Source organism: Pseudonaja textilis, chromosome Z, assembly GCF_049901715.1.
Source record: "Pseudonaja textilis isolate UNSWEBS1 chromosome Z, rPseTex1.2, whole genome shotgun sequence".
NCBI lineage: Eukaryota > Metazoa > Chordata > Lepidosauria > Squamata > Elapidae > Pseudonaja > Pseudonaja textilis.
The window spans coordinates 3,003,692-3,031,320 of NC_142008.1; the positions used below are offsets into that span (position 1 = coordinate 3,003,692).

Genomic DNA, 27,629 nt, shown 5'->3' on the forward strand with positions numbered 1-27,629 from the left:
TCATTTTGAGGGAAGGAGTTGAAACAGTTTATGTCCAGGATGTGAGGGGTCTGTAAATATATTCACAGCCCTCTTTTTGATTCGTGCTGTATACAGGTCCTTGATGGAAGGCAGGTTGGTAGTAATTCATAAGGTTCTGCAGTCCTAATTATCTTCTGAAGTCTGTGTCTGTCCTGTTGGGTTGCAGAGCCAAACCAGACAGTTATAGAGGTGCAGATGACAGACTCAATCATTCCTCTGTAGAACTGGATCAGCAATTCCTTGGGCACTTTGAGCTTCCTGAGTTGGTGCAGAAAGAACATTCTTTGTTGTGCTTTTTTTGATGATGTTTTTGATGTTAGGTGTCCATTTTAGGTCATGCGATATAGTAGAACCTAGAAATTTGAAGGTCTGTACTGTTGATACTGTGTTGTCTAGTACTGTAAGAGGTGGTAGTATGGGAGGGTTTCTTCTAAAGTCTACCACCATTTCTACGAAAGTAATAGAAACAGAAGCAGAACTCGCCTGCAGTACTGCAATCTAACCACTGCACCACCAAGTTTAGATAGCAATAACAACAGGGCTTAGACTTATATACTGTTTTACAGTGCTTTTACAGGCCTCTCTAAGCGGTTTACAGAGTCAGCCTCTTGCCCCCAACAATCTGGGTCCTCATTTTACCCACCTCGGAAGGAAGGAAGGCTGAGTCAACCTTGAGCTGAGATGGATGGATGGATGGGGGGAGGAAAGGAAGGAAAGAAGGAAGGAAGGGAGGGAGGGAGGAAGGAAGGGAGGAAGGAAGGAAGGCTGAGTCAACCTTGAGCCTGGTGAGATTCGAACTGCCAAATTGCAGGCAGCCAGCCAGCAGTCAGCAGGAGCCTGCTGTACTGATGTTTTCAATTATGTTTAAGGAGATGAAAAGGTTGTCGAACCTCTTACCTAAAGTCAGGTTATCCGAACTGGAGTATCCCAGGCACTTCTCTCGTTCAGCCTCAATGACCGTCATGATGGTGCAATCTGGAGTCATTCCAGACACCTACAAAAAAGTCCAGAGGGGAAACTCTTCGTTATTCAGCTCTTAAGTGAGTTTTGCCTTCTTTTACAACCTTCATTGCCACAGTTGCAAAGTGAAATCTTTGCAGCTGTTAAGTTCCTTTTTTCTTCCTCCCTTCCCTTCCCTTCCTTTCCCCTTTTTCCTTCTTCCTCCCTTCCCTTCCTTTTCCCTTTTTTCTTCTTCCTTCCCTCCCTCCCTTTTCACTTCCTTCTTTCCTTCCCTCTCTTCCTTTTTCCTTCTTTTCCTTCCTTCCTTGTTCCTTTTTCTCCCTCCCTCCCTTTCTTGCCTTTTTTCTTTTGCAAGTTTCTTTCTTTCTTTCCTTCCTTCCTTCCTTCCTTCCTTCCTTCCTTCCTTCCTTCCTTCTTTCCTTCCTTCATCATTCCCATTTTCCTTCCTTCCTTCCCTCCCTCCCTCCCTTTTCCTGCCTGCCTCCCTCCCTCTTATGAGAATCATCCATGCGAGAATATCTGAATTCTGGTGGGATTGCAAAAATCCGAGCTGTATTTTTAAATTTATTTAACAGAATAACCTGAGTTTAAAAAGGACAACAGAATTGGAAGAGACGTCCTAGAGGTCTTCTACGAGTCCAGCCCCTTGCTCAATTAGGAACCTTATACCATTTCGGAGAAATTATTTTTCTAATCTCTTCTTAAAAGCCTCCAGTGTTGGAGCATACATGATTTCTAAGCAAGTTGTTCCACTAGTTAATTGATCTCACGGTCAGAACATTTCTCCTTAATTCCAGGTTGCTTCTCTCCTTGTTTACTTTCCATCCGTTGCTTCTTGTCCTGCCTTCAGGTGCTTTGGAAAATACGTTGACACACCCGCCTTCTTTGTGGCAGCCTCTCAAATATTGGAAGATTGCTAATTTTGTCTCTCCTAGTCCTCTTCATTAAGGCTAGACAAACCCAATTCCAGTAAACATTCTCCATGTGTTTAGCCTTTTATTTATGTTTAAATCTGTTATTCTAATATTCCTCACAGCATTTATCAGTAAAAAACTTTATTAAGGGCCTGTATATTTTTTCTCCCAGTCTCCCAATGCTAGGGGAATTTCTACAGGTAGTCCTCAATTTATAACCACAACTGAGGCCAACATTTTTGCGGGCTTTTTAGTGAGCCACTTGCTGACCTTTCTTGCCACGGTTGTTAAATGAATCACTGCAGCTGTTAAGTTAGTCACACGGTTGTTAATCTGGCTTTTTCATTGACTTTGCTTGTCAGAAGGTCTGAAAAGTTGATCACATAACTCCGGGACACTGAGACAGTCATAAATACGAGTGATTTGCCAAGTGCCTGAATTTTGATCACGTGACTACGGGGTTGCTTCAATGGTCGTAAGTGTGAAAAATGGTCATTAAGTCAGTTGTTTTTAGTGCCGTTCAAACTTCAAAGGTCTCTAAACAAAATAGAATTTTAACACAGATGATCAGTGTTGGAAGGGACCTTGTAGGTCATCTAGTCCAACCCCCGCACCCAAGCGGGAGACCCTACACCATTTCTGACAGAGGGCAGTCCAGTTTCTTCTTGAAAGCTTCCAGGGATGAAGCTCCCACAACTTCCGTAAGCAACTTCTGTTCCATGGGTTGATTGTTCTCCCTGTCAGAAAGTTTCTCCTTATTTCCAGGTTGAATCTCTCCTGGATCAGTTTCCATCCATTATTCCTTCTCTGGCCTTTGAGTGCCTTGGAAAATAGCTTGACCCCCTTCCTCCTCTCTGTGGCAGCCCCTCAAATATTGGAAGATATTGCTATCCTGTCTCCCCTGGCCCTTCTCTTCAGCTGTTATAAATTGAGGACTATAATAATAGAATAGAAGTCAGATTAAACCAGTCCTTTCCTTGTAAGTTTTTAGTGTCTATTTTAGTTGTGTTCCTCTGAGCTATTTATAGTTTTTCGACTGAACTGAAAGGAACGTGTATACTTTTAAAGACTGTATTTGCGTTTTTGGTCTCTGTTCCTTTTACCTTTTCACCCTGAATTCTCATTTTTCACTGCAAGGTCATCCTCATCCAGAAACGCTGGACTGGGGTGCCCATCATCCACTGCACGTTTGTTTATTGGGGTGATGGGAAAGATAATCCAACAGATTTGAACATCTTAAAAGCTTCTTAATGGGATCAGTTAAAAGTTATCATGCAACACTGCAGGTAGTCCTTTACTTGCAAAAGTCTGTTTAGTGACTGTTCAAAGTTAGAACTGAAAAAAAGCGATGTAGGATTATTTTTCACACTTATGACCGTTGTGGCAAATGAAGCGTTGTATGTCGAGGATTACCTGCATTTGCAGAGAAGATTGGGGGAAAAACATTGCTAACATCCTTGCCCTGCAGACTTTGCTGAAGCATGATTGGAGTTGTAGTCCAAGATATCTAGTTGGGGGAAAATGCTTTGGATTAATTATCCTTTTGGTCATGGATTTGAGGTACGATCCCCTACTGAATCTACCAAAGAAAATCCATGTAATTGGTCATTTAACAACTGTTCAAAGTTTCAAATTTAATCCCAATGCAATTATGGTACATAAAAGCAAAATCCCATGGCTGTTTTTTTTCCAGTTGCTTGTCCTAAAACCCAAAAGTTAAAGTTTCTGGTTTCAGTTGCACTTTAACTTTTAAAAGAATTAATATATTAATATGTGTAAAGTCATCCAGTTGTCTTTCATTTCTAAAGAACTAGAACTCACCGTCTCCTGCTGATTGGCCCAAAGTCACCCACCTTTCATGCCTAAAGTGAGATTAGAACTCACTGTCTCTTGCTAATTGGCCCATAGCTTTCATACCCAAAGTGGGATTAGCCCTCAGTATCTCCTAATGACTGGCTCAAAGTCACTCAGCCGGCTTTCATACCTAAGGCAGAATTAGAACTCGCCATCTCCTGCTGATTGGTCCATAACCACCCTACTGGCTTTCATGCCTAAGGCAGAACTAGAACTCTTAGTCTCCTTGTGATGGCTCAAAGTCACCCAGCCCCCTTTCATACCTAAAGCGGGACTAGAACTCCCTGTCTCTTGTGGACTGTCCTAACGTCACCCAGCCAGCTTCGCTGCCTAATGCAGGACTAGAACTCGCAGTCTCCTGGCGCGCTTACTTGACCCGCTAGCAATCACAACAATGAAAAACAGGCATCCCAGCTGCGATGTTTCATTCTTCACTCCGTCTTTAGAAAATATTGCACAATAAAAAGAAGTCACAGCATTTCCTACTCCAGTCTTACTTCTGGAAAAGCTTTTTAAAACCACCCAATAATTGGCCGGCTGGGCGTCCGTACAAGCCACAAAGAATACATTAAAAAAGGTCAAACCCATGACAGCCAACGTTTGAACCAGCAATTAAGGTTTGCGGAAACCAAATTTAAAACAAAAACAAAAACCACCTTTCCTTAGAACATCCACAAACACAACACTAAAATCAACATGATAAACACAGCGGTTGAAAAACAGACAGACCCCAAATGTTGAAATGCGATTCTCAGGGGAGGCATTGTGTACATGCACACGCACACACACAGTGCGTGCTAATGCAACATGAAAAAGATTTTGTTTCCTTGGCACACCCAAATAAGCACACAATCAGACCCATGCGCCTCATCCCTGCTCCACCTGATGGACGGGATGCATAGAGGAAGGTAAAAAAGAGCACAACGCAGTGCAACTACAGGGATTCGTTGACTTACGACCCAAATCAAGCCCCAAATTTCCGTTGCAAAGTGAGACAGTTGTTCAGGGAGCTTTGCCCCATTTCCCCTCAGCTTCCTTGCCACTGTTTTTAAGCAAATCGCTGCCATTGTTAACCTTAGCCCCACAGCTGTTAAGTGAATCTGGCTTCCCCACGGGGCTTCGTTTGTCAGAACGTCGCAAAAGGAGACATTGCAGCCGTCTTAAATATGAATCACTACCAAAACTGTGAATGTTGATCCTAAGGACGCTGCAACGGTCATTAAGTGTGAAAAAAAAATCTTTTTTTTTCCAGTGTCATTGCAACTTCAAACGGTCACTAAATGAACTGCTGTGACTGGAGGACCACCTGTGTAAGTGACTTTTTTCCGTGCCGTTGTAACTTTGAACGGTCACTAAATGAAGAAAAGATTGGAGGTTTCAAACCTTAACTTGGAAGCGTATTGTTCCAGCCCCTCTGAAAATATTTGGATTTTTTTTTTCTCTGTTATTGTTTCATAATTCCATTTAAAAAAAAACATCCATTTTTCTTCTGGACTTTCCCTAACTGTCAAAACTTTTTTTAAACACAGTTCCTCCGAATAAACACAGAAATTAGTCAAAAGTCCAAAAAAGTTTCTTGCATCTTCTCGGTTGTATAAATCTCCCATCAAGCCCAATTTTCAGAAACAGGAAACCATTTAAATCCATCAATAAATGTCTTTGGGGACAGAATTTTGATTCGAGAAAAGCAAATCCTGTTCTGTTTCGCAACCCAAGTTTCATAAATAGGTTTAAGTTTGTTCTGCTAAAATCTATTCCAAAGAGATCCCCAAACCGATTGCAAAAGAGATTTTCATAATTCTGTATCTTGTTCTTATGCACAAACAGAGGTGACGTCGGCTCACCTATTATTATTTTTTCCGAGCGAAAGAATAATGTACATTTCTCAGCCACATTGTTGGCATTCTATTTGTTTCGTTTTTTAAAACAAAGATTTAAATGAAATTATTCTCTACGAAAGGCAGTTTTCTGGACTCTTTCCCTTTTAATTCCTGCGTTTTAAATCAAGCAAAAGAGCCTGCAGATGTGGTCAAAAAAGAAAATACAATCGAAGCCACCATCTTGAATGTTTTGAATCTCCCAAGAGTTGAATTTGAAGATTTGGGAAGAAAAAAAGTCTTTAAAAATGTTAAAAACAAAAGAGCTTTTTTTTTTCCTTCCAAGATATGGAATTTTGGGTTCTGAAGTCCGCCTGTCTTAAATCATGTTTGCTGAGGAATTCTGGGAATGGAAGTCTACCTTCTTAAAGCATGCTGGCTGGGAGATTCTGGGAGTTGAAGTCTATACATTTTAAAGCATAGTAGCTGGGGAATTCTGGGAGTTGAAGCCTGCACACTTTAAAGCTTGCTGGTTGCAGGATTTGAAATCCGCACACCTTAAAGCATGTAGACTGGGGGATTCTGGGAGTGGATGTCCTCACATTTTAAAGATGTTGCGGTTCAGAAACACTTTCTATCTCGGAACACTGCTGTGCTCAGAGATTACAAATTGAGTCTTAAATCAGAATTGTCTTCTGGTGGATCAGTTAAGCCTTATAACTCATCCTGGTACAGCAAAATCCAATCTGTATCCGATGTAGGTTGATTTTAGCAAATCTCCTGCTTTCTGGCGCCCACATCTTATTTTCTCGTAGCAGCAACACTAGATTAAGGCAGATTAAGCTGTGCTTCCTCCTTATTTTATTCTTCTCTCTGAGTTTTTGATGGAACTGCTAGATTTTTGTGATGATCGCAAGGGAGGTTGCTTGGTCTAACATCCCCAGCGCTGAGGTCAAAGGCTTATCTAGTGCAGGAAAAAAAACAACCCTAATTTTTCCAGCAACATTGGAATAAAAAATAAAGGTCGTCCTCAACTTACAACCAGAATAGAGCCCAAAATTTATGTTGCTAAGTGAGATAGTTAAAGTGAATTTGCCCCCATTTTACAAACTTTCTTGCCACAGATGTTAAGTAAATCACTCCTCCTCTTCCTTCCTCCTCCTCCCTTCTATCACTGACAATGCTATATAGTTGGGTCACAAAACATCTGCAAGCCAACTTAGCACCAAGGACCTCACAAAAAAAGGAATAGATAAGGTCTTCCTTTACCAATTTTGTTTTTTTTTCTGAATCTTGATCATCTTTCCCCCTCCTTAATTTATTACTTGCTTTTAACTTCTGTTTGTCTCCTGTTCGGCCCCACAACTTAATTTCTCCTGAGAACCACTATCTCCCACAACTTCCAGTTCACCATCAACTTCCCAGTCCCAGAAATTGAACCAACTGGCTAGGCAGGGTCGGGCAGTAGTCAACTTCCAGATGTTTTAGAGGTTTTGCAAGCATTTCAGCCAGTGGTGGGATTCAAATTTTTTGACTACGGGTTGTGGGTGTGGCTTGATGGGCGTGGCAGGGGAAGGATATACTGCAAATTCCCTAATCCCTCCCCACCCCACTAACCTGCTTTCCAGCTCCGTTCTCCTCTGCAGGGCAACCAAAGAAGACCCAGCCAATCAGCTGAGACTCAGGAGGCGGAGAAGAGATGGGGTTGGCGGGGCCAGTCAGAGGTGGGATTGGCTGGTTCTCCCAACTACTCAAAATGTCCGCTACCGGTTCTCCAGAACTGGTCAGAACCTGTTGAATACCCACCTCTGATCTCACCCAAGAGTGTAGCGGTCCCAAACATCTGGAGGCCATCAAGATGTGTACTTCTAAGTCAATCATTGGGACCGACCCTACTGTTTTTTCAGCAATCCGTTCAAACTCGCTAACCTGGAGATCCCATGGGAATAGGGATTTTTTTAAAAAATTGGCCCAAAGCCAGGAAGCTAGCTTTTGTGGCTAACATAGTTCTAGAACTCACCGCCTCCTGGTGATTGGCCCAAAGTCACCCACCTGGCTTTCATGCCTAAGGCAGAACTAGAATTCCTCACCTCCTGGTGATTGGCCCAAAGTCTACCTGGCAGTTTTCCTAAGGCAGGATTAGAACTCATTATCTCCTGGATTCTAGCCTGGCGCCTTAACCACTAGACCAAACTGATTGTCCTGCAGAGTGGCTATATTCCATGGAAGGCATTGGAGGCCATCTCCCATGGCTTCAATTATATTTATGTTTTTAATTAGTTAAGACTATTTAAGACTGTTTTGTATTTTACTGTGTACCACCCAGGGTGACATCTTGTGGCTGTGTAAGAGAGGATATATAAATGTGATAAATACATAAATAAAACCCCTTTCACTGCCAGAAACAGGCCTGGATGGTTTGGGAAGGCCAAATGAAACTTTTAGGATTGATGTCTGCCCTCCCAAGTAAGCCAGACCGAAAACAGGACATGACTGAGTTAATTCTATTTATCGTAAGGCTACACTGAAGGAATGCTGATGATCTGATAATTGGTCTGATGAATTTCTTTCCTTTTCTGTTATGAAGCTGAGGGTTCCCCGTAATTTTATCTTGATAATTCCCTGGGATGCAGTTCCTCCCTCCGTCTCCCAAGGCCATTCCAGATATGACAATACACTTTGCTAGCAGATCCTGAGCAACATCTGGATAATTCTCCGTTGCTCTCCAGGGATTCTCATTGTACACGTAGTCCTCGACTTATGATCAAATTAAGCCCAAGATTTCTGTGGCTAAGGGAGACATTTGTTAAGAAAGTTTTGCCACATTTTGCAAACTTTCTTGGTCGCGGTTGTTAAGTGAATCACTGCCATTGTTGAGTTAGTCACACGGTTGTTAACTGAATCTGGCTTCCCCCAACCTCCAGCCAGCAGTGGTGGGATTCAATTTTTTTTATTACTGGTTCTGTGGGCATGGTGTGGCGGATGTGGCTTGGTGGGCGTGGCAGGGGATGGATACTGCAAAATCTCGATTCCCTCCCCACCCCACTGTCCTGCTTTCCAGCTCTGTTCTCCTGCGCAGGGCAACCAAAGGAGACCCAGCCAATCAGATGGGACTCGAGAGGTGGAGAAGAGATAGGGGTGGGGCCAGTCAGAGGCGGTATTGGCCAGTTCTCTGAACTACCCAACATTTCTGCTGCCAGTTCTCCAGAACTGGTCAGAACTGGCTGAATACCACCTCTGCCCTCCAGGCCACCACAGATGCCACCGACATCTGTGAGGTCCAGATGAGGGGTATCAAATTCAAGGCCCGCAGGCTGGATTCTGCCCACAGGATGCTTAGATTTGGCCGTCCTCAGGGGTGGGATTCTACCAGTTCGCACCTATTCGCTAGAACCGGTTGTTAACATTCTAAGCAGTTCGGAGAACCGGTTGTTAGAAGAAATTACTGGCCTAATCCTGTAAGGAAGGCAGGAAGGAAACATTCTGGTGTTGCTTACAGAAACTGCCTCTCCGTTGACCCTTATTACATTCTTGGCAGGACTAGACCTCCTGTCTCAGGAACATCTCTGGAGTTTTTTTCCCCTCCTTTGCTGGTACTTTGCTCATGTGGAGTGACCATTCAAAGTTACAACGGCACTGAAAAAAGTGACTTATGACCCTTTTTCACACTTATGACTGTTGCAGCATCCCCACAGTCACGAGAGGCCAGGCGAGGAGATGCGTGCCTCGATGTGAGTGATATTGAGTTGGCCACCCCTAGCCAATAACATGAGCACCAAGCCATGTCCACCCAGTCACGCCCACCAAGCCACGTCCTACTGCCTAAGCCATGCCCACAGAACTGGTTGTTAAAAAATTTGAATCCCACCCCTGGCCGTCCTGCAAACAGCAAAGGACCAGCCCACAGTGCCAGCAAAAATGGAGCTCAGGACGGTCACACCCGGTCCTCCTGACCTCCATTTTCACTGGCAGAGGGTTGCGGGAGGCTGTCGTGGCTGAAAACGGAGCCCGGGAGGGTCACACGTGGCCTCCCAAGCTCCGTTTCCGCTGGCAGAGGCACCGCAGGCCTGTCCTTTGCTGTTTCCAGGGTGGCCTTGAGAGCCAGATGTAAGTACCCTGCAGGCCAGATGTGGCCCCTGGACGTTGAGTTTGACACCTCTGCTCTAATCCCTTTTTCTCATCCAAAGTCAGGTCCAGGCTTATGGGACTCCTCGCCACTTGATTTCCATACATCCCTTTTATTGCACCATCTGTATAATATTTTCAGCTCCAGGTGATGTCGTGCAGGTATTCCTCGACTTATTGCAAAATCCCGCAAAACAGTTTATCGAATGACTGCACAACGGCATTGAAAAAAGTAACCTACGACTGTCTTTTACACTTACGACTGTTGTAGCCTCTCCGTGGTCACGTGATCAAAATTCAGACGCTTGGCAACTGACTCATATCTATGACGGTCGCAGTGTCCAAGAGTCACATGATCCCCTTTTGGGACTTTCTGACAAGCAAAGTCAATGGGGAATTCCAGATTCAGTTAAAAACCGTATTATTAATTTAACAACTGCAGCGAATCATTTAGCATCTGTGGCAAAGAAAGGTTATAAAATGGGCAAAACTCACACCTGCCTCACATAGTGACATAAATGTTGGGCTCATTTGAGTTCATAAATAGAGGACTACCTGCATTAATTCTCCCTGGCCTTTGATTAAAGTTTTAATGGCTGCCGTGCTATTTTTAACTTTTACTGCAGCTTTTGTTCACTGCGGTGCTGTTTAATTCATTTGATCTATTTGATTGCGATTTGGAAGGTAAGGTTTTCTTTTTTTAATTATCAAGGGATTTTCACCATTTGAACCGAGCCACATTCAATCAGAAACCACATGCAGACATTGCAATTCAACGGAATAGAAAAGAAAATTGAAACTCCCTTTGAAAAAAATATTCAAAGCCGTCCCCCTGCTTTCCCCCCACAAAAAAAATGGTCGCTGGTCCAGCTTTGCTATGGAACTAGGCAGCGCTTACTTTGAATTAAATAAATGAAATAAAGACAAACCGCTCCCCACCTTTAAAAAGTACAAATTGCTTGTCATAATTTCAGGCGTTGAGTTTGCTTTTTACATGGTGGACTTTGGAGTACGCTTTGAACATTTTCTTCCTTCTCTGCTTTCTTTCTTTCTTTTTTTTAAAAAAAGCAGTTTATAAGTAGAATAATCTGCACACATTTTTGCGTAATGAATTTTCATACCACTATAATTGACGTGGTGTGGTGCTGCCTCCCGTCATGTTAAAAAAGACTGTTTAGTGGATTAAAAAAAAATATCAAGCTGTTTTATTCCATTTGGGAATTGTGGATATGATGCTTTCAGACTCCTTTGTGAGATATTTTCATAATAATTTCCTTCGGGAAGGAAAGTGGAGATAATTTCCACATTTATTTTCTTGGGATTTGAGATGAAAGTTTGTGCAATGTTTGCTCTTAGCTGGATGTCAGTAAGTTGGATAAACATGGTTAAGTGATGATGATGATAATTATTATTACTATTACTATTATTATCATCTTCATGTGAAGTCTTTGGTGCTCTATGAGCTTGGGAAATTTCCTTGCAGACATTTCATGACCCAGCAAAGTAATATCATCAGTATTAGAAGGGAGAGGGGTTTACTCTCAATGTATATGCAAGTGGCAATGCACCATTGGTATGAATGTTCTTGGTGGTACTTTGATTGTTGTTTAATGCTTGATTGTTTGTCTGGGGTTAATACAAGTTTATCTGGGTTTTTCTTCCTGTGAGGTAGGAGGACGAGGAAGAAGAGGAAGAGGGGGGAGGGGAGGAGAATGAGGATGACTGCGGGGTCCTTGGGGTCCTCTGAACTTGGTTGCTTTCTTGCAGACATCTCATGACCCAACTAGGGAACGTCATCAGTCGGCTGAAGTGGAAAGCAAACAATGCTGTTCAAATGCCTTTACCAGACTACTAACAAAGAGTTGAGTATCTTCTCTTAAAATCTTTGTGCTCCTTTATTGGCCCATTAAAATAAATTTATTGATGTTACCAAACCTTTTGAGAGAAGCCATAAAAAATGTTGTTGTTCCCATTTATCACTGAAGGAAAAGCTCACATTTCACTTGCAATGAAAATAAACTTGAACAATTTTCTCCTCCCGTTTAAGCTCACAAGCATCTATTCCACCAATTGATCTACAGACATCTGGGATTCCATCCTATCTTCTCCTTCTCTACCCTTTCTTCTCCTTTTCCTCTCCTCTTCCTCCTCTTCTCTTCCTCCTTTTTTCTCTTCCTCTTCTTCCTATTTCTCTTCGCATTCTTCCTTGCCTGTTCCCCTCTTCTTCACTATTCCTCTCCTCCTCCTTTCCCCCTTTCCCTCCTCCTATTTCCTCTTCTTCCCTTATTTCTCCTTTTTCTCCTCTCCTCCCTCCCGTTCTCTTCCTCCTCGTTTCTCTTTCCCTTCTTTCTCTTCCCTCCCTCCCAATTCTTTTCTCCTTCCTTCTTTTTCCTTCTCCTTTTCTTTTTTAACTTCTCCTTGCCCTTTTGTTCTCTCTCCCTCTGTCTCTTCTTCCTCTCTCCTCCTTCTATTTCCCCCTCTTCATTCTCTTCCTCTTCTTCCCCTGCCCTCCTCCTCTTCCTCCCTTTTCTTCTCTTCTTCCCTCCTCCTCCTCCTTCTGCTCGTCTTCTCCTTTTCTCTTCCTCTCCTCCTCTTCCTCTCCTCTTCCTTTCTCCTCTCCCCATTCTCCCCCTCTTCCTGTCCTTCCCTCCTCTTTTCCTGCTCTTCCCATCCCCTTTCTCCTCCTCCTCCTCCTCCTCCTCCTCCTCCTCCTCCTCCTCCTCCCTCCTCCTCCTCCTCTTTTCTCTCCTTTCCCCTTCACACCTCTCCAGTCCCTGGGCATTCAAGATGGCTGACAAAAAGATGCTATCAACAACCCTTTCCCTCAAAACACCATCACCGAAATGAAAATAATTATAAACTAGTTTAGACTCACTCACACCCTCCTCCCAACAGCTGGTTTAAAGGGGAAAGTGTTGACCCTCAGTCTCAAAAGCAGGAATTTGGAGGCTTCTCCCAAGAGAACGCCCTCCTTCTGTCTCTTATAGTCTGACCCTCTAGGACAAGGGTGGACAATTAATTTTCCCAATGGGCCCCATGAGAAACTGGGCTGTGGTGGAAGGCCAAACCAATAGCCTGAGCTTAATTCTGCCCAAGATTAATTTTATCGCTTTATAAAAAAAAAAGCAGTAAATTATCTGGTTTCGATTAGCTGCTACCAGGAAGAGCACATATTATGATTACTGGGGCGGTGCACATGAACTGAAAAAATGTATAGCAATTGCCTTCAAAATGAAAAAAAACAAACAATGCAGCGACACAGGAGATCCTTGACTTACGAACACAATTCAGCCCAATGTTTCTGTGGCTAAGCGACAGCCGTTAAGTGAATTTTACCCCTTCTTAGCAACCTTTCTTGACGCAGAGGTTAAGTGAACCATTGCAGTTGTTATGGTTGTTGAGTGAATGTGGCTTCCCCATTGACTTTGAAAGTCACAAAAGGGCAAAAAACATGACCCTGGGACACTGCAACTGTCATAACTATGGGTCAATTGCCAAGCGTCTGTAGTTCGATCGCGTGACCACAGGGATGCGACAACGGTCGTAAGCGTGAAAAATGGTAATCTAAAGTCACTTTTTTTCAGTGCTGTTGTAACTTTGAAGGGTCAATAACCACAGGATTGTAAGTTGAGGACTACCTATAACAGAATAACAGGGTAACAACAGAATAAAAGTGTTGGAAGGGACCTTGGAGGTTATCTAGTCCAACCCGCTGTTCAAAAGCAGGAAACCTTATATCACTTCAGACAAATGGCTGTCCAATCCTTTTTGAAATCCTCCAGCGATGGAGGCACCCACAATGGAATAACAGAATAACAACAGAGTAACAGAATAACAACCAGAACTGCAGAATTACAGAACAGTTGGAGGGGGACCTTGGAGGTCTTCTAGTCCACCCCCCCTCCTGGGAGCGCCATCCCTGGAGGCTTTTAAGAAGAGACTGGACTGCCATCTGTCAGAAATGATGTAGGGTCTCCCGCTTGGGTTGGGGGTTGGACTTGATGACCTACAAGGTCCCTCCCAACGCTGTTATCGTTCCACACAAATGTCTGTCCAATCTCTTCTTTAAAATCTCCGGGGTTAAATCCCCCCTCTGACCTTCCCTACATCGCCTAAAGCGGTGGTTCCCAAAGTGGGCGGTATCGCCCCCCTGGGGGGCAGTGGGATGCCTTAGGGGGGGCGCTAAGAGGCAAGGGGAGGTGGGCCCCTCGCAGGACACAATTCAGGGGTGAGAAAAAAAATCCCGCGGCTGCCGCGTTTCGAGGTGAGGCCCCCGCTGGATCACCCCACTGAGCCCCCGTGCACCGGAGGCACCTGCCCAAGCAAGTCCGATAAGGAGCGGTGCACGAAGCCAACGGGGTGAGCCTGAGAGAGAGAGAGAGAGAGAACGAGAGAGGAAAGAGAGAGAGAAAGGAAGAGAGAAGGAAGGAGAGAAAGAGGAAAGGGACAGAAAGAAAATGGGACAGGCAAAGAAAGAGGGGGATGGATGGATGGAAGGAAGGGACAGAAAGAAAAAAGAAATAAAGAAGGAGGGAGGGAGGAGAAAGATAATGAGATATCTATCCTAGTCCAATCACCTGCTCCAGAAGGGTTAGAAGGGAGTGTGTGTGTGTGTGTGTGTGTGTGTGTGTGTGTGTGTGTGTGTGTGTCCGTGTGTCCGTGTGTGTGTGTGTGTGTGTGTGTGTGTGTGTGTTTGTTTGTTCTCCTTGTAATTTACCAGTACATTTTGGTTTTGCCTTCTTCGGAATTGGCACTGTAATGCGTTGGGGGAAAAGTAAATTTTTAGGGTGGAGATCTGGTCCAATGGATTCTTGTTTAAAGCCTCAACAAAATGCGAGAGCTTCCTGATAGTCTTCGCCTTGTTTCGTCCACAAAACTTTTAATTAATGGAAGCCAAAGATGTTTCAATGTGGTGGCAAAGATGCTGGCTAAGATGTTTCAGTGTGGAAAAGGGCCTCAGTCTAAACTAGGCCTCATTTCAATCTGATGCATCAGGTCGGTCTCTCTCTCTTTCTCTCTTTTCTCTCTCTCCCTCCATCCCACCTCTTTCTTTGTCCCTTTTTCTTTCTTTCCTTTTTCTCTTTCTTTTCTTCCTTCTCTCTTTCTCTCTTTTCTCTCTCTTCCCCTCCATCCCCCCTCTTTCTTTGTCCCTTTTTCTTTCTTTCCCTTTTCTCTTTCTTTTCCTCCTTTTCTCTTTTTTTCTCTCTCTTCCCCTCCATCCTCCCTCTTTCTTTGTCCCTTTTTCCTTCTTTCCCTTTTCTTTCTTTTCTTCCTTCTCTTTCTCTCTTTTCTCTCTCTCCATCCCTCCATCCTCCCTCTTTCTTTGTCCCCTTTTCTTTCTTTCCCTTTTCTCTTTCTTTTCTTCCTTCTCTCTTTCTCTCTTTTCTCTCTCTCTCTCTCTCTCCCTCTCTCAGGCTCACCCCATTGATTTGGTGCACCGCCCCGCTCGGACTTGCTTGGGCAGGTGCCTCCGGTGCACGGGGGCTCAACGGGGAGGACCTGCGGGGCCGGCACCTAGAACGCGGCACTGCCGGCATGTTTGAAAAGTAGAGCAAAGCCAGAGGTGCCGATAATTTTTGCTGCAAATAACCACAAGCTTCTCGGCTGTGCACAAGAAGGGACACACAGGCCAATGCGATTCAGCAACATAAAATGAAGAAAATAAAGAAATGCAAATAAAACAAGAATCGGCAAAAGCATCTCTGATTAGATTTTACTCACTACTAGAATCTAATCGGAGATGCTTTGCCGATTCTAGTCCAACGACCTGCTCCAGCAGGGTTAGAAGGGAGTGTGTGTGTGTGTGTGTGCGTGCGCGCACGGCGGTCAAAACTCCAAAAACAGGTCAAGGGAGTAGTTCTGGAGAGGCCAGCCATAAATTGGAACACTTGCTAAGCAACCGGCCATTAAGGGAGGACCACTTGTATTTGGTTTGCCAGTCACCAAACCACGCCCACCCAGTCATGTGACCAGCAAGCCACACCTACCCAGTTACGTGACCAGCAAGCCACGCCTACCCAGTTACGTGACCAGCAAGCCACGCCCATCCAGTCACGTGACCAGCAAAGCCACACCCTCAAATTAGGCCATGCCCACAACCATTTGAATCCCGCCCCTGGGTGGGGGCATTGAGGATGAGTTTGTAGCACCAAGGGGGCGGGGGTGGACTGAAAAAATTTGGGAACCTCTGGCTTAAAGGCAATTCTAAACCCAGGAAAAACACCCAATTTTCAACCGCCAGCCTCGTAAAGCTCCAGCCACCTCTCCCCCACAAAATGCATGACCCACCTCCTCAATTTCCTTTTCTCTCTCACGAGCAGTGCCAAAGTTCCTTGGCTGGTTGCCCCCAGTTTGTTTGTCACAGTATATGTTGTTTTTTTTTTAATTGTTGTTGTTGTTCCAGAGCTTGGACCAAAAACAGCTGGTTGGAGAAGCCAAGCTTTGGCAGATACCGAAATGCAGAACTGCAGCAACAACAGCTGCAGCAGGGTAAGGGAAGAAAAATGGCTAAAAATAAAACTTCACCACAAGCCATCCGGGAGGTTGGAACAGGAAAACCGAGCTCCGATTTGGGCACCTTTGGCTGTTGTGCCGAAGAGCCCTCGCCACGAGAGCATCTCCAGGCTGTATTCGCTGCTGTGGTGACAGGCAGGGCGGCGATAACTTGTTCCGATCCAAACCTTGGAAACAACCACGAAACAGAGACAAAACCTTTTAATGATTCTTTACGAATCCCGTTCCTTCCCGGTTAAAAGGCTGTTTCAAACTAATTGTCTCTGATAAGAACGAGTCTTGCCAAGGTGGTGAAAGGCTGCCAAGAACGCTAGATAAAGTTACTAAGAAATATTTCAAACACAAAGAGTCTCCAAACACCAACCAAGATACTCCAAACGTCCTCAAGGCTTGAGTGCAAAAACTTCTTTGCTTCCTGCGAAGGACTCCGGTTTCTCAGCTGGCTTTTATCTCTTAAAGGAGGGGCCATCCCCTTGCAGTCTTACTCCCGAGTCGCCCATGCTGCTGCAGCTGCTGTTTCCTTCAAATAGTCTTGTGCACACGTGCATTGGGCACAGGCTCCTCGGGCTCCTCTTCATTACTGCTGCCAGCCTCCACAATCTCCAAAGGCAGCACTCCACTCCCTGGTGGTCCTGGTCTCATCCCTGCCTCACATGCAGGTCTCTCATCTTAGTCCTCGCTCTCCGAGACCTCAGCCATCCACACCTGCTGCTGGAGAACCACAACATAACTTCCCTGCTGAGAAGAATCCAACTGGTCCAGTGCAGGTAAAGCAAGAGTAGGAAATGCTTCCTCTGTTGGATATCAGCCTGCTAAACCAGCCAGAGATGCTTCCTTGGAAAGAAGACCAACAGCAGAAGCGAAAGAAATGTTGCTCTCCGGTGAGAGCCTGAATTTTAAGCCCATTCTCTGCAAGACTACAGGTAGTCCTCAGTTTAGGACCATTTGTTTAGGAGGTAATATCATCCGTGCTGGGAAGAAATGGGGTTCTGGCTTCTAGCAGTGATGACACTATCTAGTTGGGTTATGAAATGTCTGCAAGAAAACAGCCAAGCTCAGAGAGCACCAAAGACCCCAAAGTCATAGTCTTCCTCCTCCTCCTCCTCCTCCTCCTCTCCACAAACCCCACCCTTTTCTAGCACTGATGATGTTATCTAGTTTGGATCATGAAACAACTGAAAAAAATCCCCCTAGGCACTAAGGACACCAAAATCCTCCTCTTCCCCCTCCTCTCCTCATATCTCATTCCTTTTAGCACTGGTGATGTTCGCTAGTAGGGTCATGAAACATCTACAGAAATACCATCAAGCTCAGAGACCACCAAGAAAGAGGCTCACCGTTCAACCCCTGAGCTAGAAATATTCTTTCACTGGTTTGATAAATACGTTGCTGGAATGACGGAAAAATGGCTTCAGGCTTCCATAAGATAAGTTGCCTGATTAAATAATTAGCTCTAAACAGCTTTCAGAAAAGAGAGGGAGGTGGAAGAGAGAAGAGAAGAGAAGAGAAGAGAAGAGAAGAGAAGAGAAGAGAAGAGAAGAGAAGAGAAGAGAAGGGAAGGGAAGAGAAGTGAACTTGGCAACAGACTTCCAAGAAAAAAAATTGGTGCCAGCAATCAAACATGGGAAGGCAGCCAATCAAAATAGCAGCACAATTTTTCTGGAGCATAAATTGAGAGTCCCAAATTCCCCCCAGAGCAACCCCAGCCCTCCCCCTTCCTATTTTAATTGCCAGCAAAAGAATAAATATAATTGGGGGGGGGGGAAATACAATAAATAGGCCGGATAGAATGAGTGCACAGACTTTCTGACTATCTGATGCAAAAGTGATGTAAAGTGTGTGTAAGTGAGTGTCTTTTAAAATAGAAGGGGACCGAGGGCTAAAACATTCGATGAACGGTTGCAGGAACTGGGCCTGGCTAGTCTAGTGAAGAGAAGGACCAGGGGAGACAGGAGAGCAGCCTTGCAATATTTGAGGGGCTGCCCCAGAGAGGAGGAAGGGGGTCCAACTATTCTCCAAAGCACCTGAAGGCCAGACAAGGAATAATGGAGGGAAACTGATCAAGGAGAGATTCAACCTGGAAATAAGGAGAAACTTTCTGACAGCGAGAACCATCAACCCATGGAACAGAAGCTGCCCTCGGAAGTTGTGGGAGCCTCATCAATTGAGATCTTCAAGAAAAGATTGGACTGCCATTTGTCAAAAATGGTATAGGACCTCCCGCTTGGGCGGGGGGTTGGACTAGATGACCTACAAGGTCCCTCCCCACTCTGATTATCTGTTATCTATTAAATAAAATTAGGTGAGATAATAATGTAGGGTGTTTAAGGCTCTCTGAGCCCGGTTGTTTTCTTGCAGACATTTCATGACCCAACTAGGGAACACTGTCAATGCTCCTCCTCTTCTCTACAAACCCTGTTCCTTTCCAGCACTGATGATGTTCCCTAGTTGGGTCATGAAACATCAGTAAGAAAATCACCAAGTTTCAAGAGCACCAAGGCTCTCACAGTCCTCCTCCTCTTCCTCCTCCTCTCTCCACTCTAGAAGGGAGAGGAGGAGGAGGAGGAGGAGAAAGACTGTAGGGTCTCTGAGCTTGGTGATTTTCTTGCAGGCATTTCTTGACCCAACTAGGTGGTGTCATCAGTGCAAGAAGAGAGTGGTGTTTGCTCTCTGTTTGTGTACAAGTGGTTTGCCCTGTCGGTCTTCTTGGGGTTCCCCTTGCGGCAAGGCCGCATCTGTTTACTATGGAGATGAAGGATGGGGGGAAAAACAGGAAGGAAATTCAAGATCTATGCTAACAGGTGGGGTTGTTTTCAACCTCTCTTCCCCTTTTGAACTTCCTTCCAATTTCCACGCCGACTCTTTTTCTGACTGTAGCCTGCTATCCATTTGTTCTCAGAGCTGCATTAGGAGAAAATTATGCGTGGGGAGTAGTGGAAATATTGCGCTTAATGCAAAGAATTGTTTCAAAGGAGGCTTTGTTTGCCTGTAAAGCTGAACCAATCAGATTTTAAGCTTGCTCAATATCAAGCTGGAATAATTGTCTCCGATAGAAAATAACACTTGTATTTCAGGGTTGAACTGTGCATTCCTTGGTGTTCTCTGAGCTTGGTGGGTTTTTTTGCAGTCGTTTCCTGGTCCAATAATTAAGGAACATCATCGGTGTTGGAAGGAGGTGGGATTCTAGCTTCTAGCACTGATGATGTTCCCTACTTGGGTCTTGAAACGTCTGCAAGAAAACAGCCAAGCTCAGAAAGCACTATGAGTCCTTCTCCTTCTCCTCCCGCCTTCCCTTCTCCACAAATTCCATTCATTTCTAGCACTGATGATATTATCTAGCTGGGTAATGAAATGTCTGCAAGGAAACAACCAAGAAGGCACCAAAAACCCCAGAGATTTTATTTCAACTTCATCTGGCATGAAGCTAACAGTTGAGCCTGTAAGTCAACACACACCCTGCAAGAACTTATAGCTATTTTAATAGCTGCCATGTATTTGTTTGTTCTAGGTTATTTATTTTTATTAAGAATATTTTTCTATAAGATAAAACACACAGAATTACCAAGGAATAAAACCACACTGCCAGGGCAAACTACTAAGGAGCAAACCCCACACTCCTTCTGCCACTGATGATGTTACTCAGTTGGGTCATGAAATGTCTGCAAACAGACAACAACCAACCCCAGAGAGCATAAGGACCCCAGACGTCCTATTTCCAGAGATAAAAATGGGCCCAATGATGCTGGCATTTAGTAAGTCCCTAAAACATTTGTTTCTGTGCCCGCGCTTGGTGCCTTAAATATGTATAGGATCCCGTCTCCTAGTTGTGCTAATAACCCCAGACTGTAACATTGTCCTAAGCTGCTCTGTTTATTTTAATTTTGCTATTGTGATGGCAATTTGTTTTATTTATTTTTTAATAAACTTTATTAGTTTTATATATTTTAAAGTATATTTTAAAATATATTTTAAAATATATTTTAAAATATATATCTTTCATTCCTTCATTTTCTATCTGTCTTAATTCGATCCAATTATACCATTTTACCCAAATTCTGTAGTATTCAGACTCCTCTTTCTCTTGTACCATTAAAGTCAACTTGTCCATTTCAGCACGTGCCATTATTTTTTTGAATAATCAATTCATCTGATGGTATACAGTTGTGCTTCCACCGTTGAGCATAAGCTAGCAGCCGTTAAGATGCGTAATACAATATATTTTATATTTTTTTTCCACATTTCTTTTTGAATATCCTTAGCAGAAATAGTTCTGGTTCCAATTCTACTTGTTCCTTAAGAATTTCTTGCAGCCATTATTTAATTTTAAGTCAATATTTCTGAGTTTCTGAACAGGACCACCACATGTGGTAGAAAGTACCCTCTTTCTTTTTACATTTCAAACATGCCGGATTCATGTTGGGATATATCTTCGCCAATCTCGCGGGGGAAATACCAGTGTTGGCAATTGTTTTAATTGGTGTTTAAATTGTTCATCACCCAGGGTCATTTGTCAGATGGGTGAAAGGAAGGAAAAAAAGAAAGAAAGAGGGAGGGAGGGAGGAAGGCACAAAAGGGAGGAAAGAAGGAAAGAAGGAAGGAAAGAAGGAGGGAGGGAGGCACAAAAGGAAGGAAGGAAAGAAAGAAAGTGAGGTAGGCAGGGAGGGAGGGAGGAGAGAGAGAAAGAGAAAGAAAGGTGCCTATGCACCTTTTGCCTGAACCTAAAGATTAAAGGAAAAACTTGATATCATGGTATTCAGATGTGGAAAAGGAAGTTACTAATAAATTCAAATAAAGGGAGAAACTACATGGTGCAAGACAGTGATGACACAACCTCCAGGTGTGAGATATTCTCTTCTCCATCTGTTGCTTTTTAGGTGTGTCAGGGTTTAATTCCAGTAATTTTCAGGACATCACGAAATCTCGCACTTCTTGGAGGGCATCCAAAATATGCAAGGGGAGAAAACTTATTGTGGACTAGAAAGTTGATAGTTTCCCAAATTCTTTCTTCTATGTTTTTGCGGTGAGGTGGGTCATTTTACGTTCTGTGTTCCTCAAATTTTAGAACAAACATTCCTCCAGGCTGAGATTTGCCCTGGTGTTCTTTGCAAACCACCAGCAACCATCCACTGCCTAAAACGAGTCCACCCTTGCTAATTAACTTTATTTTCCAGATTAACTGATACAGAACAAAGAGTGCAAACTGATGAAAAACTGCAGCTGATGAGTTGCAGGATTTTTTAGAAATACAAAGAGTAAAAGAAGGTCTTTAAATATAGATAGATAGATAGATAGATAGATAATTAGATAGATAGATAGATAGATGATAGATAGATAGATATAGATATAGATATAGATATAGATAAAGATAAATAGATAGAGATATAGGTATAGATATAGAAATAGATAGATAGATAGATAGATATAGATATAGATATAGATATATACCATTGAGGGTGATCGATGATAGCACATTTGAACAGGGGAAAAAAAAAATCAACTGCATGTAGTCCTTGATTTATGACCACAATTGAGCCCCAAATTTCCGTTGCTAAGTTGTTAAGTGAGTTTTGCCCCATTTGACAATAATTATTGACACCATTGTTAAGTGAATCACTGAACTTGTTAAGTTAGTAACACAGTTTCCTAGTATAATTTGATTGCTTATTGTACCCTATGACTGTTATTGTGTTGTACTTTATGATTCTTGACCCTTGACGAAAGTTATTTTTTCTTTTATGAACACACTGAGAGCATTTGCACCAAGACAAATTCCTTGTGCGTCCAATCACACTTGGCCAATAAAATAATTCTGTTCTGTTCTATTCTATCTAATCTTTTTTATATTCTCTCTCTAATAGTCTGCCTCTATTCTATCATTTATCTAATCTCTCTCTCTAATATTCTGCCACTATTCTGTCTGTCTGTCTGCCTATCATCTACCATCTTTCTTTTTCTTTTTCTTTCTTTCTTTCTTTCTTTCTTTCTTTCTTTCTTTCTTTCTTTCTTTCTTTCTTTCTTTCTTTCTTTCTTTCTTTCTTTCTTTCATCTATCTATCTATCTATCTATCTATCTATCTATCTATCTATCTATCTATCTATCTATCTACCTATCTATCTAATCTTTTTCCATTTTCTCTTGAATATTTGGCCTTCTCTCTATCATTTATCTAATCTCACTCTGTGTCACTATTTTTCCATCTATCTACCCATCATCCATCTTCTCTTTCTCCCTCCCTCCCTCCCTCTCTCCCTCCCCCCTTCTCTCTCCATGGTATATCTGCATCTGGAGCATTAGCATATAGAAACTGACACTTGAAAAAATTCCCCCAGCCAGAAAGAGTGCAAAAACAAAAACAGACAACCCATCCAATTTGGGGCAAAAGTCAACAAATTAATGCAAAACTGTCTCCAAATTCTTTGTGCTGCAAACAAGAGTTTGGCAAGATTTAACAGGGGCATTATCCATTATCATCTCTAGCAAGAAGAACAGGAGTTTTCCCCCGCTCCACGTTCAAATTCTTCGTATCAGAATTTGGAGATTATGTCTATCATCACTCAGGATCAAAAAAGAGAGGAGTTTTTAAAAAATAAATGTATTTCAGCCATGGTTTTGGCTGCCTCTGGATTTAATGAGGGCTGGTATCTATCTATCTATCTATCTATCTATCTATCTATCTATCTATCTATCTATCTAATCTAATCTAATCTTTTTCTATTCTCTTTCGAATATTCTGCCTTTACTGGTAGAAAGAGTTAAAGGGGAGCTGGAGAAATTCACACTAAATTTCTGAATTTCATGCTACTTTGGCTGACTGAGAATTGTAGTAACAACCAGCGGGAATAATAACAGATCGAGGCTACCAATCCTCCAGTGGTCAGCTCCAAAAATAACTGACCGGTGACCAGGTAAGATGGAATCCCAAGTATGATGGAATAAACTATAATCAGAAGGCCGCGTTCACTTTAATTAGATAACTCCCTGGTTCTCCAATGAACTTTCAAGTACCTGAAACTATAACCACCATCATTCTGAGCTGGCCTGCCAGGAAGGAATTATAAGATATCCGGCTCAGTCCAAGAAGATGCTTACAGGTTGGTTACAGTCAAGCTAGACTACAGTTATGGTAGTCCTCGACTTACAACAGTTCATTTAGTGACTGTTTAAAGTTACAACGGCACTGGAAAAAAGTGATTTATGACCATTTTTTTTCACACTGCAACATTCCCAAGATTACGTGATCCAAATTCAGAACTGACTCATATTTATGATGGTCGCAGTGTCCAGGGGTCCCTTTTGTGACCATCTGATAAGCAAAGTTAACAGGGGAAGCCAGATTCACTTAGCAACTGCAATGATTTAACAACAGTGGCAAAGAAGGTCATAGAACGGGGCAAAACTCACTTAACACACGTCTCATTTGGCAACAGAAATGCTGGGCTCAATTCTGGTTGTAAGTTGAGGACTACCTGAATTTACCTGCATTTTTCTTTTACTCCCAAATCTTTGGTCCACATTGTAAATTACTTACTGAGAACCTAATTGTGTTTTTTCTTCTTTAGTTAAGGGTTTCTTCCACCCTGCTTTTATAAAACATTTATACCCTGCATTTATGAAATATTTATGCCCTGCATTTATAAAAGCCAAAGAACATTTGCTTTTATAAATACACATTGATTTATTAAAAAGATGCAATTTCATTGACTTAAGCATTTTTATGTGAGTAAAAAGGTGTCATTTTGCTATTTTTTTTCTTTAGTTAAGTATTTTTTTCACCCTGTATTTATAAAGCCAAAGGCTCTTTGCTTTTATAAATACTCAAAGATAGATCCAATTTTATTTATTTAAGCATTTCTTACAATACAAAAGTAGCACCTTGTATTTCTTTTCTTTAATTGTTTCTTCACCCTATATTTATAAAACTAAAAACTTTTTGCTTTTATAAATACAAATGGATTTATTAAATAGAAGCAATTTTATTTATTCAGGCATTTCTTACATGAGTAAAAAGGACACCAATTTGCAATTTTTATCTTCAGTCAAGCGTTCTTATTCTGAATTTATATAACCAAAGAACTTTTGCTTTTATAAATAAACATAAATGTAGTAAATAGACACCATTTTTATTTACCGAAGCATTTCTTACATGAATATAAAAAGCATCTTGCCATCTTTTCTTCCATCAAGCAGTTGTATACCCTATATTTATAAAACCAAAGACTTTATGCTTTTATAAATATACACAGATTTATTGAAAAGATGCAACTTTATTTAAGCTTTTCTTACAATATATACAAAAGCAACTTCTTGAAATTATTTCCTTTAGCTGTTTCTTCACTTTATATTTATAAAACCAAATGTCATTTGCTGTAATAAATTATACAGATGTAATCAATAGATATAATTCTATTTATTTAAGCATTTCTTACACTAATCAGAAAGGCACCTGTCTACAGAACTCAATCTACACACAACTATTCCAACCTCACAACAACCTTGTGAGACCTGTGCAGAAATTGTGACTCACAAAAAGGAATTTCATGACTAAGTGGAAGTTTAAATCCAGATTTCTCCAGGCTTCCTCTAATTTTTGTACAGCTTTTTTTAAAATGATGTATGCCCTAAAATCTTACAATATTCTCATCTAACCCAAGTTGTTAACGTATTGGTTTGCCTGCAAGCAGAAAAGCCAGCGCACAAAAAAGGGGAGATTTCTTGCAATTCTCAACCTAGGGCAATATAACACTTTACAATTTTTCTCTCTACGAAGAAATTAACATCCTAGCAAGACAATCTGTAGTGTAATCAAAGGATTATACATGCCAGGAAAGAGATGGAGAGTACTGCATTCCTCAATCTGACAACCCCAAACCATAATTCCCATTTCGCAGGAAGATGATGGGTATTGTAATCCATTGCTCGGGAAGGGGGAAAACTGATTTTGGCAGCTCATCCAGCTAAAAGTTAGCTCCTCAATAGATTTTTAAGCCATTCAGGAAGGAAAAAGAACGAATCAGTGGCTGAACTTGAAGATCAGGAATATGGAGTTTAGAACTAGCTAAGGTTTAGCCAATCTTAAACCACAAATGTGGGTTTAAGGGCTCTGGAAGGGCAGCTCAGACCCAGAATCTCATAAATGAGGGATAAATTGATCCCAATATTGTGATTAATTTAAATTTATTGGCTGCCCACCTCCACTGGACTGTGGGCATTGTATATATATTTATCTGGTTTGTTACACCAATTTAAGTAGCCACCCAACTCACACCTAAGTGACTCCAGGAGTTTAAAAAAATAATCAAAATCCACTATATACTAAAAACTCACCCGCTGCCCCCATTTTATAACATTTTCCTACTCTCTCTCTCTCACACACACACCATTTTATAAATGTTTTGAGACCCAAACTAAAATATTTTTGGCACGTACCAAAACCCTGCAGGGAGGTTTTTCTTTCGGAAGCGTTTTTTTCAACCAGACTTGGGGGGAAAAAAAGGGGGGGGTCACCCCAAATTTATCCCTAAGAATCTTTTGAGCTGATTTTCAACTCAGAACTGGCCGTGGGCTTTAACCCCTCCCACCAACTGAGAAATGCCCAACTGGCTAAACACCCAAGCATGTAGAGAGTTCTTTTTTTGGAGCATGTGCAGAGTGCTTTTTTTTTTTTTAAACTGATTCAGCAAAGATAGCAAAGGATATGGGTGTTAATGTGGACGAAGAGGAAGAGGAGATCCGGGTGCCTAATGCCTGACACATAAATGCGTGTGTGTGTGTGTACAGACACACATGTTCTCAGAGCCTGGATGCGGCATTAATGCAAAAAGCTAACCAGGTTATACAGTCCTTATAAATAGGCAATGTTTACAGGTTACTGATACAGGTAGGAAGTGCCAGGTGCTGTACACATTCATCCAACTGTATGCACCCAACTCTGTTTTAAATGCCTGGTTTTTAGGGTTAGTTACCACCTGTATTTTTAATTGTGATTTTACTGGAATTTTTATACATTTAACCCGTCTATTTACGGGTTTTCTTATGAGGTTGGTCATTACCTTGCAGCCAGATGTTTTTGGCAGGGGTGGCAGGCAAGCCATTTTAAACACAGAATGGAATGGGATAGGATAGGATAGGGAATAGGAATAGGAATCAGAATGGAATCGGAATGGAATATGGAACGTGGAATAGAATAGGAAATAAGAATGGAATGGAATATAGTATAGAATAGAACAGAAGAATGCAATATAGAGATAGAACGTAATAGAATAGAGAATACAGAATAGAATAGAATAGAATAGAATAGAATAGAATAGAATAGAATAGGGAGAATAGAAGAATGCAATGTGAAGAAAGAATAAAATAGGGAAAATAAAATATAGCATAGCATAGAATTTTTATTGGTCAAATGTGATTGGACACACAAGGAATTCATAAGCTCACAGTGTACATATAAACAGCAAGTAATACATAAACACGCAAAATATTTCCTTAAAAGTAAGTAAATAAGCAAACAAGCAAACAAACAAACTGGCAGTTCAGATTCCGGGCAGCATAGACATTTAATAAACGAAATAAATGGAATATATAACGGAGGGTTGGGAGGGGCAGGTTAATGCTGAGTTCCCGAGCTCCCCTACCGCCTTTGCGGAGACTCGCCCGCCCCAAACCCCTCACTCACCCCGGGCAGGAAAAAGCCGGAAAAAGCACCCCAAAGGCAGAGGCGCAGGAGCCTGGAGTCCATCGCGGGCGAAAGGCGAAAATCTGATTTTCCTGCAGGGAGGGCCGTAAGGCAAAAGGATCGGAATTTACTGCGCTTGTGATGCAAAAGGACGGCGGGCTTGCATCGCTCGTCCCGGGACAGCGTCGGGAGTCGCAACAGTGGAGCAACTTGCAAGGGACGCTTCCAGCTGCCTCGGCTGCCTCTGGCGGGGCTACCTTCGCCAGCAGCTGGCAGAGAAGCCGCAGCGGAGGAAGAAGCAGCGCGGCGGGAAGAGGGCGAGACCAGCCGCGGGTCTCCCACGGGCGGGTCGGGGAGGGAGGGGGGGGGGAGTCCCTTTTCCCAGGCCCCCATGGGGAGGGGGGTTAGAGAGGGGCGGGGCTGGAGGAGGGGAGGCCAATGGGAGGCTGGCAGGGCCTGGGGCGGGCCCCTCGAGGCAGGTGAGGTCCGCGGGAAGGGATCGGGCGGAGGGGAAAGGGGAGAGAAGGAAGGGAGGCGAAAAAGAAGGGAGGATGGAAGGAGAGAGAAGGAAGGAGAGAGGGGGGAAGGAGGAAGAAAGGAGAGAGGGGGAAGAAAACAGTGAGAAGGAGGAAGGGGAAAGGAAGAGAGGGGGAAGGAGGAAGAAAGGAGGAAGAAAGGAGAGAGGGGGAAGGAAACAGTGAGAAGGAGGAAGGGGAAAGGAAGAGAGGGGGAAGGAGGAAGAAAGGAGAGAGG

General features: G+C 42.8%; 1 protein-coding gene across 1 annotated transcript in view; it reads right to left on the reverse strand.

Moving 5' to 3' along the window:
- Positions 1–27,240, reverse strand: part of VIPR1 (vasoactive intestinal peptide receptor 1) — a 68,765-nt gene extending 41,525 nt beyond the window's left edge. Inside the window, exons 1-2 of the mRNA XM_087916904.1 lie at positions 26,877–27,240; positions 919–1,015 (exon numbers count right to left, since the gene is read on the reverse strand). Of these exons, the coding sequence (XP_087773030.1) occupies positions 919–1,015; positions 26,877–26,939 (160 nt within the window). The 5' untranslated portion in view covers positions 26,940–27,240. The remainder of the gene's footprint in view (positions 1–918; positions 1,016–26,876) is intronic.
- Positions 27,241–27,629: the final 389 nt, after the last annotated feature.